This window comes from Sapajus apella, unplaced genomic scaffold (assembly GCF_009761245.1).
Source record: "Sapajus apella isolate SASKATOON/1434 unplaced genomic scaffold, GSC_monkey_1.0 scaffold7, whole genome shotgun sequence".
NCBI classification, from domain to species: domain Eukaryota; kingdom Metazoa; phylum Chordata; class Mammalia; order Primates; family Cebidae; genus Sapajus; species Sapajus apella.
In genome coordinates this window covers 2,073,994-2,091,242 of record NW_022436947.1, presented here as the reverse complement: position 1 = coordinate 2,091,242, position 17,249 = coordinate 2,073,994, and the positions used below count along the sequence as shown (strand labels likewise).

At 44.1% G+C, this 17,249-nt stretch overlaps 1 protein-coding gene across 3 annotated transcripts in view; it reads left to right on the top strand.

Moving 5' to 3' along the window:
- Positions 1–1,894: 1,894 nt before the first annotated feature.
- TBXAS1 (thromboxane A synthase 1) overlaps positions 1,895–17,249 on the top strand; it is a 179,599-nt gene continuing 164,244 nt past the window's right edge. For all 3 annotated transcript variants that reach the window (XM_032275635.1, XM_032275637.1, XM_032275636.1), the window contains exon 1: positions 1,895–2,157. In XM_032275635.1, the coding sequence (XP_032131526.1) occupies positions 2,066–2,157 (92 nt within the window). In that variant the 5' untranslated portion in view covers positions 1,895–2,065. The remainder of the gene's footprint in view (positions 2,158–17,249) is intronic.

Sequence of the window (17,249 nt, the reverse complement as noted above, 5' to 3'; positions counted from 1 at the left end):
TTAAGTTTATGTTAGTCCTTAGGTGTTAGGTGAGTCTCTTGAGGGCAACAGATAGTTGGTTGGTGAGTTCTTACCCACCCTGCAGTTCTGTAACTTTTAAGTGAAGCTTTTAGGCCATTTACATTTGTTGGTGTTGAAATGTGAGGCACCATTGCATTCATCATGCTTTTTGTTGCCTGCGTATTTTGTGTGTGTGTGTGTGTGTGTGTGTGTGTGTGTGTGTGTTTTGTTTTTTGCTTTTAGCTTGTATTTTTGTTTTACAGGTCCTGTGTGATTTATGCTTTAAAGACATCCTGTTTTGATGTGTTTCTAGGATTTGTTTCAAGATTTACAGCTCCTTTTAACAGTTCTTGTAGTGGTGGCTTGGTAATGATGAATTCTCTCAGCATTTGTTTGTCTGTAAACAACTATATCTTTCCTTCATATATGATTGCTGGATACAAAATTCTTGGCTGATAGTTGATTTGTTTGAGGAGCTAGAAGACAGGGCACTAACCCTTTCTAGCTTGTAGGGTTTCTGCTGAGAAATCTGCTGTTAATCTGATAGGTTTCCCTATATAGTTACCTGGTACTTCTGTCTCACAGCTCTTAAGAGTCTTTCCTTCATCTTAACTTTGGATAACCTGATGATAATGTGCCTAGGCAAAAATCTTTTTTGCGATGAATTTCCCAGGTATTCTTTGTGCTTCTTGTGTTTGGATGTCTAGGTCTCTAGCCAGGCTGCAGAAGCTTTCCTTGATTATTCCCCCAAATATGTTTTCCAAGCTTCTAGAATTCTCTTCTTCCTCAGAAACACTGATTATTCTTAGGTTTGGTCATTTAACATAATCACAGACTTCTTGGAGGCTTTGCTCGTATTTTCTTATTCTTTTTTCTATGTCTTTGTTGGATTGAGTTAATTCGAAAACCTTGTTTTTGAGGCCTGAATTTCTTTCCTCGACATATTCAAATCTATTGCTGAGACTTTCCAGAGCATTTCACATTTCTAAAAATGTGCCCAAAGTTACCTGAATTTTTTATTGTTTTTTTCTTTAAGCTATCTATTTCATTCAATATTTCTCTTATTCAATATTGGGAGTGTCTGTTCAGGAGAGGAGGGTCTCCTTTTCCCACTTCCACAGTTGGGGCACTCACAGTATTTGGGGTGTCTCCTGGGTTCTGCAGGAGAAATCCACTTCCTTCAGAGGGTCTGAGGGTCCTCTCAGGATTGCTGGTTTGTTCCTTCAGTTGATCTGGAGCTAAAATTTACCATGAAAGCCTTCGGATGCTGCTCTGTCTAGAGCTGCAATCTAGTCCTGCCTCCCATCTGCTATGATCTCCTGCATCTTTCTGTCTACTTTAGTCAGATAAGCCCAAAGCTAGAACAAAAGACCCCTACATGAGCCCATGGATCTGCCTTCAGACACTTGAGAAAGCCTCCAACTCACCGTGAGAAAACTGACCCCAGTCAGGATCTTTGCTTTGCTCCAACAGCCTCAGGCCCAGCAATTAATGGACTTGGTGGAATGGTTGTCCTCAAAGCAGCCAGCATTTTTAGCAGGCTGGTGTCTGGTCCTCTATTTTTCTGAGATATTCAGAGTCTCCTGACATGTATCTTCACTTAATTGTGAATTTAAAAAATGATGAATGGATGTAGATATAGATGTAGCTATACATGCAGACATAGATAGATATAGAAAGACATCTTGGAGAAGAGCGTCTGTTTGAAGACTACGTCTCCGAGTACAAGTCCATGGTTACCACCATTTTGTTTCTCAGCAAACATGGGGAAGTCTGCTTTTCCTCTCTGGGGAAAGTTAACATAAATGTTTATTGATAGCACAGTCATCAAGGAATAAAGTTGCTGATTCATTGCTTGACACTGAAACCCTTTGTTGTGCCCTCCTCTTCCTTCCTCTTTATAAGGAGAGGCACTCTGAGAAAGAGGACATTGTAGGGACCCACTCCACGTGATGTTTTCTTGGTTGCCTGTTCCCTTTTCTACCTGCAGAGCACGGTTCCCATAAGGGCAGCAGGATCAGCCTCCTCTCTCATCTGGAAGCCACCACTTTGGGGTCTCAGAGGAATGATGGAAGCCTTGGGGTTCCTAAAATTGGAAGTGAATGGCCCCATGGTGACGGTGGCCCTGTCAGTGGTTCTCTTGGCCCTCCTGAAGTGGTAAGTGCAGCCAGCCCTAGGGACTGTGACAGCCTGAGCAGTGTCAGCCCTGGAGCCTTGCTGGTGCTGTGGTGGGGTATGTGGGAGTGTTTTTCTTCTTTTCTAATCTGGCGGGAGTTGAGTATTAACACAGCTTCAGAATTAAAAGCAAACAGCCAGGTTAATCTTTTGCTAAAATGCATGAGATTGAAGTGTCAGGAAAGGCTGGTGATTCAGTGAGTGAGAACGCTACACATAATTAAGTTTGAAAGAGATGGAAAAAGAAACAAATTGGAAAGGCATTAGGTTTGGGGAGAAGTATTTCCTCATACCCCGTCATATCTCCTCACCTCATTTTTCTAAAATCCTCTGTCCTTGTTGGATTTACAGTGAATTCAGCCTCTTGGTTCATATTACATTCAAAACAAAACAAGACCTAGGAGCTGTCTGGCAAATGTGGGCCTCTTTGCGGGAAGTCGTTGACGGGGATTTCTGTAGGTTTAAGGACAAAGTGGTAGATCTAATTTCTTAATTTTCTCATCTTTGATAGAGGGAGATGGATTTTGATGAACATAGTGTATGCAGCTCCTACAAAAATTGAGACCCTGAAAGGATCTCAGACTTGAACTCCGACTGCTCCCCTGTGGTTTTGTTAATTCAATAGCAGATTTTCCTAAGCCTGACTCTGGTGTCTGTAGATTGAAGGTCTCGCAATATGCTACATTTATGCATATTCACCCTGTCAGTTAAACTTATTAGAGTTACCCATTCAATCAAAAGCACCTGGATTTCGATGGCTCTGGCTTTTGAGGGGGAAGTGGAAAAAATAATGGAGAACTTGAGTCCGAACAGAATTTTAATTTATGTTTTCGGTAGTAATAAAGCCTCCTCTAGATTAATAACTGGGAAAGCACTTTGAAAAGCATCAAGCATTATGCAAATGTGAGGTATTATTCTTTTGGAATTTGCATAGCTGAGAGTGGAATTCACGTTTGATGTTCTACGATGATGAAATTACTTCTTGGAAATTGGCTCTGAAACCCAGCCTCAGTCCCAGTGCTGTTTTTCTTTTTAACTGGTTAAATTATTTTTTTAAGAACTTTTCTATCCCATTGTAGCTTATCTGTATTGAAACTGGCCACATGCAAAACCAAGAGCAAATGGTAGCCCCTTCCCTGCCCCCAGCCCCAATAATCCATTTCAATGTGTTTGTATGTTCCGGGAAGCCCAAAGCACAATGTCTGACGTGCAGAAAGCGCTTAGTCAATGTCAGCCACTGTAATTAACTATCATCTGTGTAACCTAAAAGAAAATAAGTCATCAGTGGTTTCGGTTTATTTTTAATTTCTTACTAATGTGCTTATTCATAGTAATCTCATCAATAGCTATGCTCTGACTGTGGTTCTCAAAGTGGACACTTTTCTACACTTTTGTTTCAGTCTTTGTTGTGTCTGAGCTCCCAGCTCAGCACCTGGCATGTAGGAACGCCGCACTATTCAGCAGGGCAGCTGTATGTTTGCCGTCTATTCTTGGCCCATGTTAACAACCTGGTTCAAAGATGCAGAGATTAAGATAAATGCACCCAGAAGAGGTGGCAGATAGGAAGAGAGAGCTGACTTCTATTTGTTATCACAAAAATATTTATTGACCTGTTAATGTGTGCCTGGTCTTGGGGAGGCCTAGCACAAGGTCAGGGAGTGGGAGATCTGGAGCAGGTGCCCAAGGCAGGGGAGACACAAAGATGCTGAGGGCGAGCTCGATGCCTCGAGTGGATACTGCAGGAGGAGCAGAGGCAGCAGGAGAGAGGTTGCTGGTGGCCCTGGCTCTGGTGCTCTTGGGTCCATTCCTTGATTCAGTGCAAGGGGAACCACCCTTGGGCCCTTGACCCTTCAGTTCCAGGTGAGACTGTAGTCAGCCACAAAGCAACATCCACCAGCTTGAATGAGGCAAGGCCCCCTCCTTCTTCATTCTCTTGAGAGGATATGTGTGGAAGAGACAGGGGTGCTTTTCCTCCAGTGAGAGAATTCACAGGCAAGGAAAGATGCAGGTGTAGAGACACTTGCAGGAGAAACTGGCAGGGGGAGTGGGTTAAACACTGCAGCACATTAGTCCTTGTTTAAGTGCTATGTGTGCCATCAAGCCAGGTAAGATGGCAGCAGAGAGCCTAAACCCTGAGAATGTGAATTCAAATGGGCTGGGTGTGGTGGCTCACACCTGTAATCCCAGCACTTTGGGAGGCTGAGGGGAGTAGATCACTTGAGTTCAGAATTTCGAGACCAGCCTGGCCAACATAGTGAAACTCCATCTCTACTAAAAATACAAAAAATTGCTGGGCATGGCGGCAGGTGCCTGTGATCCCAGGATTACAGGAGAATCACTTGAACCCAGGAGGCTGAGGCTGCAGTGATCTGAGATCATGCCACTGCACTCCAGCCTGAGTGATAGAGAAAGACTCTGTCTCTAAACAAAAACAAAACCAAAAACCAAACAACAACAACAAAAACCCGGAAGAATGGAGGGGATCATGGTGGAGAGGAGGCAGGACTAGACTGCAGCTCCAGAAAGAGCAGCATCTATAGGCTTGCATTGTGAATTTTAGTCCCAGTTTGACTGTAAGAACAAACCGGAAGCAGACTGCTCCTGCAAGGCCCAGGAGACAGCCCAAATGCTGCAACTGCCCCAACTGTGGAAGTGGGAAAGGGAGACCCTCCTCTTCCAACACACTCCCCCAATATTGAATGGGAGAAATTTTCAATGAAATAGCTTAAAGAAAAAGCAATAAAAAATTCAGGAAATTTTGGACATGCTTTCAGAAATGTGAAATGCTCTGGAAACTCTCAGCAATAGAATCGAACAAGTAGAAGAAAGAAATTCAGAGCTCGAAGACAAGGTCTTTGAATTAACCCAATCCAACAGAGACAGAGAAAGAAGAATAAGAAATATGAACAAAGCCTCCCATAAGTCTGAGATTAAGTTAAATGGCCAAACCTAAAAATGATCGGCGTTCCTGAGGAAGAGAATTCCAAAAGTTTGGAAAACATATTTGGGGGAATAATAGAGGAAAAGTTCCCCAGCCTAGCTAGAGACCTAGACATCCAAATACAAGAAGCACAAAGAACACCTGGGAAATGCATCGCAAAAAGGTCTTTGCCTAGGCTCACTGTCATCAGGTTATCCAAAGTTAAGATGAAGGAAAGTGTCTTAAGAGCTGTGAGACATAAGCACCAGGCAACTTACAAAGGAAAACCTAGCAGATTTCTCAGCAGAAACCCTGCAAGCTAGAAAGGATTGGAGCCCTGTCTTCTGGCTCAAGCAAAACAATTTTCAGTCAAGAATTTTGTGTCCAGCAAAACTAAGCGTCATACATAAAGAAAAGATACAGTCTTTTCAGACAAACAAATGCTGAGAGAATTTGCCACTACTAAGCCACCACTACAAGAACTGCTGAAAGTAGCTCTAAGTCTTGAAACAAATCTTGGAAACACATCAAAAAACAACCTCTTTAAAGCATATATCATACAGGACCTACAAAACAAAAATACAAGCAAAAAAGCAAAAGCAAAAAACAACAAAAATCCAAAGTACACAGGCAACAAAGAGCAGGATGAATACAATGATACCTCCATTTCAATACTAACATTGAATGTAAATGGCCTAAAGTCTCCACTTAAAAGATACAGAACTGCAGAATGAATAAGAACTCACCTACCAACTACCTGCTCCCCTCAGGAGACTCACCTAACACCTAAGAACTCACATACACTTAAAGTAAAGAGATGGAAAAAGGCATTCCTTGCAAATGGACACCAAAAGTGAGCAGCTAGCAGTGGCAGCTATTCCTATATCAGACAAAGCAAACTGTAAAGTAACAGTGGTTAAAAGAAACAAGGAGGGCCAGGGTGTAGTGATTCATGCCTGTAATCCCAGCACTTGGGAGGTCAAAGTGGGTGGGTCACGAGGTCAGGAGTTCAAGACCAGCCTGGCCAACATAGTGAAACACTGTCTCTATTAAAAATACAAAAAAAAAAAAAAATTAGCCAGGCATGGTGATGAGGCGGGGGGGTGCCTGTAGTTCTAGCTACTTAGGAGGCTGAGGCAGGAGAATTGCTTGAACCTGAGAGACGGAGGTTGCAGTGAGCTGAGATCACACCACTGCACTCCAGCCTGGGTGACACAGCAAGACTCTGTCTCAAAAAAAAAAAAAAAAAAAAAAGAGACAAAGAGGGACATTATATAATGGTAAAAGGCCCAACAGTTAAATATCACAATCCTAAACATATATCCATCTAACACTGGAGGTCCCAAATTTATAAAACAATTACTAATAGACCTAAGAAATCAGATAGACAGCAACACAATGATAGTGGCAGACTTTAATACTCCACCAACCACACTAGACAGGTTATCAAGACAGAAAGTCACAAAAAAAAATGGATTTAAACTATACCTTGGAACAAATGGACTTAACAGATATATACAGAATATTTCATCCAACAACCACAGAATACCCTGAACAGAACAATAACACGCAGTGAGATTGAAACGTCGGCATAGATGTGGCGATCAGGGAACACTTCTACCCTGCTGGTGGGAATGTAAACTAGTATGGCCACTATGGAAAACAGTGTGGAGATTCCATAAAGAACTAAAAGTAGAACTACCTACCGTTTGATCCAGCACTCCCACTACTGGGTATCTACCCAGAGGAAAAGAGTCATTATTTGAAAAAGATACTTGCACATGCATATTCACAGCAGCACAATTCACAATTGCAAAATTGCGGAACCAACCCAAATGCCCATCAGTCTATGAGTGGATAAAGAAACTGTGGTATGTGTATACCATGGAAAACTATGCAGCCATGAAAAGGAATGAATTAACAGCATTTGCAGTGACCTGGATGAGTTGGAGGCTATTATTCTAAGTGAAGTAACTCAGGAATGGAAAACCAAACATTGTATGTTCTCACTGATGTGTGGGAGCTAAGCTGTGAGGATGCAAAGGCGTAAGAATGACACAATGGACTTTGGGGACTTGCAGGGAAGAGTGGGAGGGGTTGAGGGATAAAAGACTACAAATATGGCACAGTGTATACTGCTCAGGTGATGGTGCACCAAAATCTCACAAATCTCCACTAAAGAACTTACTCATGTAACCACATACCACCTGTACCCCAACAACCTACAGAAAAATAAAATAGAATAAAATACAAACAAAAACCAAACCAAAACAAAAGGGACACCAGGGTTGCTTCTGGTGCTCTCACCAGCCTGTGAGCTCTCTAAGGGTAGGGAGCAGGTCTCCTAATATCCTTACAGTTCCGGAATCTTCTTCCAATGGCAGAAATGTTCTAGCATTCTAGCATTAATAGACCACTAGTCTATTTATTCAACGAACAGCACTGGCTGTACAATTAACAGTCAGTATCACGAGTGGTCACCTACTAATACATTTAATTGGAGGGGCCACAATAGTATTATCGACTATTAGTAGCATGTGGTCGCAGGTGGTAAGTTAAGACGTCCACATCCGTCATCCCTGTACCAGGACTCACTGTGGAGCTCCTGCTCCTTCAGCAGCCTCCCCACCACTCTCTCCCCACACCCTGGGCTGGGGTCGGAGCGATACTGTTTGCAGCGCTGTGAATGGTCTCTTGTTGCTGATGAGGCCTCCTCTTTCTTTCAACGCCAAGCTCAGGGGTGCTTCCTCAGGGAAGTGTTTTCTGTTTCCAAAGGCACTTATGAGCCCCCTCTCAGCGAAGCGTTCATCCCATCTCTGTCTCTCACAATGCCTGCCACATAGTTGGTGCCTAATAAATGCTGATGTAAGGCTAATTCCAACCTCTAAGCTCCGTTTGGTGCTTTCTTCCTGTGGTTCTTCTCTTGGTCTTCACAGTTCCATACAAATTTCAATTCTCTTGCTCACGTGACTCACTCCCTTTCCTGAAAGCCTGGTATATTTCCATTTTGTGTCCACTTGCTGTCCACTGTTCCAGTTGTTGCAGATGGGCTGTTTTTGTATCCCTTCTTATCCTGTAGAGCAGACATCATGCCAGGTGCTTAATGCACACTTAATTATTAGGTGTATGTGTGAATTTGGGAAAAAGACAAAAAACTTTTCTTTCATTTAAAAAGACACTTGTTTTAAACTAGGCATAGTATACTTTGATCATTTTCCCAAAACTGCATTGGACACCATTTTTCCATGACGATCATTTGATTTAAACTGACTGGCGGTGTGGCTGAGCTGTATGAACTGGGGCATTGGAGGATCAGGGCTGCACCACCAGGGCTGGAGGTGGAGCTGGGGATAGAGACTGTGTTAGCTGGAAGTATGTGAAGCACATGCTAAGGCGACTATCACACAAGATAGCACATTTTAAAAACTCATTTTTTCCCCATATAAAATGGTTTAGAATTCTTACTTCTGGAAGAGATTTGCTGTACAAGAAATGAGTTGTATGAGTTGAATGTTGCTTGAGGCAACCATAAGTACTAGTGTATTTAATCTTTCAAGCAACACCTGAGGACTGCCAGCTGGGTTCCTGTGGGGAGGATAAAGCTTGCTTTATTCTGTAAGAAACAGTGTAAGGAAATAGCCCAGGTCGCAATAGCGGGTTTCTTTCTGAGATGGGGTTATAGGCGATTTCTTTTCCCTTCTTTTTGTCTTTCTGCATCTTTAATATTTCTTTAATGAGTGTAAATATTTAGTAAAAAGAGAGAAATTTTACTAAAAAGAATGGGAAACTGCTCCTTTTTAGTGGTGAAGAGGAAAGCAGTTTCATGCTTTAGGCATGAGGTTTCAGGACCGTAGTCTAACTGTTTCTTCCAGTGGAGCAGAATGTCTGAAAGGATTTGGAGTAACAGGCTGACGAAGCGGTGGAGGAGGCGTGTAGCTATCTAAGCAAGTGCGTATGTGAACACGGCCTGGAAGGACTTGTAATACCAAGCTGCACTTAAGGCTCAGGTACCAGACCCAGAGGTACATAATCAATTCAACACCAAAAATAGGAATTCAGGTTGGGTGTGGTAGCTTGTGCCTATAATCCCAGGGCTTTGGGAGGGCAAAGCAGAAGGATCTCTTGAGCCCAGGAGTTTGAGATCAGCCTGGGCAACAAAGAGAGACTCTGTTTCTACTAAAAACAAAAACAAAAACAAAAATTAAAAATCAGCCTGGTGTGGTGGTACATGCCTGTAATCCCAGCTACTTGGGACGCTAAGGTGGAAGGATCTCAAGTCCAGGAGGTTGAGGATGAAATGAGCTGTGATTGCATCAGTGCACTCACACTCCAGCCTGGGTGTCAGAGCAAGATCCTACCTGTAATCCCAGCTACTTGGAAAGCTGAGGCAGGAGAATCACTTGAACCCGGAAAGCAGAGGTTGCAATGAGCCGAGATCATGCCACTGTACTCCAGCCTGGGCAACGAAAGTGAAACTCTGTTTAAAACAAAAAAAAAAAAGAAAGAAAGGAATTCAGATTGAGAGTGAGTTAGTGTTCTGATCAAGTCTCATTCTAAGACCAGTTTAAATTGAAATGTGGTTGGTGATTATTAAGATTTAAGACTGTCACAGGTTATTAAGACTTAAGTTCACCACTCTCCTTGGAAGTTCCTTTCTCAGAGAGCTTGCTTTACATGCAAGAACTGGACTCTAATTCTAGACCCACAACTACTCCAGACTATATTTAAAAGGCACCATTGGGATAGAATATGGGAGCCAAGATGAGAAATCTGAAGAGCAAGAAGCCATGTAGGTATTTCTGCTACAATCAGAGGTGAGCTGTGGAAAAGGCATCCAGCCTCCAGCACATGGGGCTGAAGATCAATTTGCCCACCATTTCCCAAATTCTGTTCCTAAAAGCATTTGGGAAATTAAGTCTAAAGCAAGTCCTTCTTGGAGATCCATAGTATATCAAAGGCCTAAAAAGTTATTTAATAAAGAAATCGGTTCAGCTTTATTTAACCCAGTGTTTTCCCAGCGTCTTTGCTAAAGTACTGCTGTGAATGGCCGAAGTGGGATGGACAGTCTAGACCCTCTGGGATGGTCCCTTGAAAAGGGCGGTCGGATGCATGGGTAGCTGTACAACCAGTGGAAATAGAGGGGCCACAACACAGAGGAATAAAGCATTCACATTGTCCCTTTGCGAGCTCTGAGGTTCCAGGGTTGATGTTTGTTTCTTTCAGGGCACTGAAGGTATGGAGTCTAGCGAACCAAAGCAGGGCCCATGTGTAGGGCTGGCTGCAGGTCGACATCAAAGGAAAGGAATCCCCACAGCTGCCTGGCAAGGTGGCAGGATAGCACCTCAGAAGTCGTGAGTGTCCCTCACCATCCATAGGGATGCCACAAAAGTCCTTGCTGCCAGACATGGGAGCTGGTGCAGAAGGCCATCAAGTGCCTTCCAGATCTGGACTCCATGACTTCTATGCCCGTTGGTGCTCTTGCACAGGCCAGTCTGTGCTGCCGCTCAGGAAAAGCAAGTCAGATTTCATACGAGCGATCCAATGGTGGCTGTTACTTCTTCTGCCTGGGCGCCTGATCATCCCCAGCAGCAGTGCCTAGGTGTGAGGGTGGCGAGGAGCCCAGAAACACAGAAGCAGCTCTTAGGGGCCTCATGGTAGCTTCACGCTGACTCTTCTCTCCTCTTCCAGCCCTGCCCTCTTGGCCTTTCTGGATCGCCAGCAAGTCAGACTTGACTTTGAGAAGCAGAAGGTCTTGGGCTGGGTCTTGAAATGCAGGGAAGAATTGACTTGGCAGAGGAGAGAAAAGGGAAAATTTCAAGTGGCCAAGTATTCCAGGCAAAGGCAACATTAGAGTTTGTAACATTTGCTGGAACAAAACATTAAGAGTGTGAAAAATGGACACAGTTTAGAAATACATTTTAAAGGCCATGGATAATTTTCAGTCCCTCCAAGCATCTAGAGAGGGATGCATGCTATTTCCCTGTTTTTATTTTTTTGGATTTTTGACTAGGAGATGATGGTACTTCGATTTAATAACTCAGTGATGAGCTTGGAGATAAAATTGAGCCTGCCATGAACACTAGATCTGTGCTTCCTTGAGGACCATTTCCACAGAATATTATGTTTTTGTTTTCTCTCTCTTAAATAGTTATTCACAATATCCCTATCCTTCTCCTCACTGTATTGATTTTCCAGAACGACAGGACGAGGTATGACTATAAAGTAACGTGACTGATTATTTTAGCATACACTCCAGTACTTTCATAGCCAAATGAATTTTATGACCTTCAAAGGCATTTTCCTGATGGGCTAAACCCTTACTGCAGATATGCCACTATCAGAAAACACATTCTTAGCACTTTTCTGTGGGAATGGCGCTTGGGGCCTAGATACCGTCCTTTGAAAGCTCTCAAGGCAGCACAGCTTTGTGGAGAATGGATTGATTTTTTAAAAACAGTCCACATTGTGGCAAATAGGCAATTAAACAGAGTAATATTATTTGCAATCTAAAACAAAATGTGATTATAAGACAAGACAGAGCTTGCAGAAGAGGCATATGAACTAATTCCGGAAGCCTGGGAATTTTGTTGAGGGGCCAAGCTCATTGGCATAGGAGTTGGTTTTGGGTTTTGGTTTTGGTTTTTAAAGAAAACAATAGCTATAGTCTTAATACTTATGATCATACGTTCTCTTATCTAGTAAGGAATTCAGGCTTCTGGTAGCATCTATTCTGGGGGCAGAGATGAAAGAAGAATCTTATTTGTTGTAAAAACAAAGAAAAACATCAGATTTATGTGTGTTCATTACTGAGTGGATGCCCAGTGCTGCTTTCCCTGGGAGGAAGTGACTCTCCCAGAAATAAAGAGTACAGTTGAGTGAACTCTTTCCCTAGCCGCAATGCCATAATAACAACTAACCTAACAGCTGTCACTTGCCATTGAAGGGAAGTGCCCTGTCTATGGGAACCCTGGTAGCCTTTAGGGATTTGTCTTTTGCCTTCAGGGATAACATGCATCTGGACATGGGAATGAGATTTTGGGGAGAAAGGGATGGGGCAGATGCTCACACTGGCATTCATTGGTGCTTCAGTTACTAAGAGCCACCTTTTTCCTGGTTTATCAGAAATAGGTGCTGTTTGTTGCACAACTTCCTGGTGGATGGGGTTGGGGTGTTGGCTGAGAGGGGAGACCCCTGGAGCCCTCGGCTCTGTCACCTTCAGCCTCCGCCCTCAGTGCAGAGTTTGGCTCTGGGCCACGCTATTGGGCCCTCCTAAGCCTCCCCTATGTCCTCGCAAAGGTGTGCTTGTTAGGTTTGGCCTCAGCAGACAGCAAGTTCCTGAACACAATCTCAGAAAGAGGCCGGCTCCTTTTCTCCCCTCGACAGTATCTAGGAAAACGGTGTAGAGATGATCGGAAAGCAAAGCCAAGCTCTACACACAGTGGCTTTCACCAGAGCCTTGTTTCCCTGAGCACTTCACACAGGGCCCCTGGGAGAGCCAGCGCCACGCCCCCAAGCCATCAGCTGCCTCCACATTCTAATCCGAAAGGTGCCCCGAAGCCCTCCCACATGTGTCCCTCCTTCCTGCACACCACACGCCTGGTCCCTCCAAGCTGCACAGTACATTCCCTGTTGCCTGAATGCTCTCCCTCTTGGCTGAACTGAAGTCCTACCTGTCCTTCAAAATCTTGTCTAAATGTCACTCTTCCACAAAGGTCTCCTCCACCAAGCCAGCCCTCAACCAGCCCTGCCTCCTGTGGACCCGCTTCCTGTCTCTCGGGCTGTCTCGGCACTTACTATTTTATTTATTTATTTATTGGAGATGGAGTCTTGCTCTGTCACCCAGGCTAGAGTGCAATGGCACTATCTCAGCTCAGTGCAACCTCTGCTTCCCACGTTCAAGCTATTCTCCTGCCTCAGCCTCTCAAGTAGCTGGACTACAGGTATACACCACCACGCCCAGCTAAATTTTTGTATTTTTAGTAGAGACAGGGTTTCATCACATTGGCCAGTCTGGTCTCAAACTCCTGACCTCAGGTGACCTGCCCGCGTGGCCTCACAAAGTGCTGAGATTACAGGCTTGAGCCATGGTGCCCGGCCCAGTTTATTTTATAGCTTATGTGTGTGTCCTCTCTTCCTGGCTTGACTGTAAGCCCCTAAGGGCAGGGTCCACCTCTTAAGCCAGTGAGTGCCCTCTACATAGTAGCTGCTCAATAAATGCTAATGATCATGATTATGCCTCTAGTAACCAAGATAGCACCACTGTTTCCAAATGATTACTGCGAAAATGTGTGTGTGTGTGTGTGTGTGTGCGCGCATGCCCGTGTATGGAAGAGGGTAGAATCAGTCTCCCCCAGTTTCACACTAGGGGTACTGCGTTCTTAGCACCTGGCAGAATACCTTGCATATGGATTATTGAAAGGGGAAATAAATCTTGATTCACGCACTCATCAAATGCTGAAGGTTTTTCAGGCTGTGAGCTGGTTCCACGTCATTGGTGTGCTGTGGACAACATTCCCCTGAATTCAGATAGATAGAGGAATTGTCCCATTTGAAATTGAAGAGCAAGATTGCAAAAGGAAGGGATGATGGAATGCAGGACCCGGCCATTTAGAACATGTGGTACCTGAGGGCATAGAGAGCACTCGAGATCTGAGTAGGGTGTCCTGACACCAGACGGAGAGGACAGAAGGCATCCAACCCCCAGCAGAGTGGCATCAAAGGACAAACACTTTCTCCTTCACTGTTCTATTGAGCACAAATCCCCACAGTTTGAAGCAATGGTATCTAAACTCTTCCCCAATATCCGCTCTTTATATGATTTTCCCCATAGATCCCATATTCTGTTGTCCCAGCAACAATGCATATTTAAGTAATGATTAATTTTCCCATTTTAATTATTCAAAGGCAAGCTAATTGGAAATCTCTGCCAGTTGAGAATAGCTGATCAATGAGATAACCAGCATTAGTGTACCAAGTTATAATTCCACCTCAAAGCAAAGAAACTCGACATTTTCAGGAAGCTGCACCACCATCGCATTGTCGATAAATGCACAATTTACATTAGGCTCTTCGAAGTGTTGAAAATATCTCATGTACCCTCTTCCTACCTTCACAAATCAGTAGGTACTGGGAACCCCAGGCTGCAGAGCAGTGAAGAGGGAGTGTAGTCAGTTGTACATTTAAGGATTTTAACTCCATCTGTACTCAGAGAGTCACCAAAATTGGTAGCATCGTCTCATGATATAAGGGCATATACAAGGAGGTAATTGGGAGGTTCTCAGGAGAAGTGTGGCATTGTGGAAACAAGCCAGGCCTTTACAGTTTAGGGACGGGCACACCTTTTCTACTGGGTGACCTTGGGCAAGTCACTCCCTCCTTGTTCATTTCCTCATTGGCGAGAGAGGGCTTGTACACCTGCCTCTGGCACAGGCACGTTTCCCACCCAGCCCCTCAGGCTACCCTGGGAATCAGCCTCATCTCTTTCTCGGCTCTCACCCCAACAGTGAACCCTCCACAGTCTGGCCAGTCTTGACTCCTAAGTGTTCCTCTCTCTATGTGCTTTGCTTCTGCTGCAGTTGAGGACATCGAGATCACTCCTTGGCTGGAAACAGCCTTCTGATGAGTTTCCCTGCCTTCTGTCTTCTGCTCCCCAAATCTGTCTTGCAACTGCAGCCACTGGCTCACTGCTCCTCTGCATAAAACCCTTACCTGGTCCTCCTGTTTAAGGAAGTGAGTGTTCCTGGCCTGGCTCCTCCCCCTCTGACCTGGTCCCGTGCAGGTTTGGCTGCCCTCACTTCTCACCTGGCTCCCAGGTGCTCACAGCTCCTTCTGCACACCATGTGGTTCACTGCCAATTTCTTTCCTTCTACCTGCATATTCTTCCCCTTTCATTCAGGTGAGAGCTTCTCCAGGAACCTCTTCTGCATCTCCTGGATTCTTGTCCCAATGTACCTGGTACCTTCTCTGTCTCTTATCAGCTGAGAGGATTGGTCCTTCCTCTGCCTTAGCTGAGCACTCAGCATTGTGCCGGGCACTCAACACACTTCTGTTAAGTAATTAGCACTCAGTTACTTGCTGAACCAAACTGCATTAAAAGAGATGATATTTAGGATTTCGTGGGTCATGTGTATTGTTCTTCATTGTTGTGGGTATTATCATAGAGAATTTGCATTCATTTCTGGCTGTGTGCCACTGCAACCAGCTATCACCCCCACTTGTTACATAACAAAATATCATTGAATTGAGCTCTAGAGTTTTTTTGTTTGTTTGGTTTTGGTTTTTTTTTTTTTTTTTAGACAGGGTCTTACTCTGTTGCCCAGGCGGGAGTGCAGTGGCACAATCATGGCTCACTATGGCCTCAACCTCCCTAGGCTTGGGGGATTCTCCCACCTCAGCCCCGTGAGTAGCTGGGACTACAGGCAAGCACCACCACACCAGGCTAATTTTTGTGTGTGTGTGTGTGTGTGTGTGTGTGTTTTTGTAGAGACAGGGTTTCGCCATGTTGCTCGGCCTGGGAACTCTGAATCTTAATAAAATAATTTTTTCTTTAGAATTCACGCTAGGCTGGGCTGTGGGTTGAAGTTCATCTCTGTGCCACTTATGAAGGAAAGGATTGCTAACCAAAATCATTGTGCAAAGGTGACAGCTCAACCCATTTAGGAAAATAAACTACTCCCCAGCACTTCAGCAGCTTGCCAGTTTATCAATGCTCCCTTTAAAACACACCAAAAACACTTTGCTCTTGGCTGTGTTTCCACACTTTCTTTCTTCTTTTCTTTTTCCTTTTTTTTTTTTTTTTGAGATGGGTCATACACTGTTGCCCGGGCTGGAGTGCAAAAGCGTGATCTTGGCTCACTGCAACATCCTCCTCCTGGGTTCATGTGATTCTCCTGCCTCAGCCCCCGGAGTAGCTAGGATTACAGGCACCTACCATCACACTGGACTAATTTTTTGTATTTTTAGTAGAGATGGAGTTTCACTATGTTGACCAGACTGGTCTCGAGCTCCTGACCTTGTGATCTGCCCACCTCGGGCACCCAAAGTGCCGGGATTACAGGCGTGAGCCACCGTGCCCAGCCTCCATACTTTTTTTAATGGCTCAGGGCTTAGGCTTTGGAATCAGATCTCCTGGATTCAAACTCTGGCTAGCCTTGTGACCCTAAGCAGTCGATGTCAGGTCTCCATGTCTCAGTTTCCTTATGTATGAAACAGGGATACTAATAGTAGCTGCTTCTTAGCATATTGGGAGGGTGACATGAGTAAAAACATAAGGTGGACTTAGAGCATCGCATGGCACAGTGCAGGGCCAATAAACATTCGCTCTTAGTGTTATCTGATAACTGCATGCTTACATTCAACAAAAACTGTGTAGACGCTAGGCAGCTAGATCTTGGTTTTTATTTTGTTTATCTAGTTATTTTGTAAACATTATTCTGAATTCTTACCTGATCCCCAGGAATGCTTTGCAGTGAAAAGTGAGGAGAGGCGTACTTCAAACAAGTAGCCTCATTTTGAATGATGCTGGACTTGTACCACTAGGTAGCTTTTGACCTTGAACAAGTAAGATGAGGTTTTAAAAATGCGTATTAGACTTAACTAAGGCATCTTTGGGGATGTTGGGGATGGTCACCGATGGTGTGGTGGGGACAGAGTCAGAGTGCAGCAGATTTAGAAATGACGGGGAAGGAGGGCAGGTGAAAAGAAGACTGTGAGCTTTTCTTTCAAGAAGGTCAGAGGTGTCAGCCACCTCTCTGAGCTTAATCACATTTCCATACAGTCAAGTGGAGATAGTCATCTCTCGCTGTCTCCTTGAAGGAGAGTCTGTGTGCTTGTGAGCAATAAACCTTACACCAACATATATTACTATTAGTCTATCAATGGCATCTGTTCACCTCTCAGTTGTAGGTGTTTAAAAATTAGAGAAAATCTATTTCTTGAAAAGTGCACAGTAAATCAAGATTTAAACACAATTTGCTTTCCAGAATTTTTTCAAATTTTCCCATGACAAAATTTACATTTATCCTCTGATTTTAGCAGTAACAGTACCATTCTATTTTTCATTTGGTCTTTGCTTCATTGGTTGACATTTGCCTTGCCCTTGGACTTGAGAAGTTAACGTATAAATGAGGCATAGCACATCAGTAAATAAATCCCA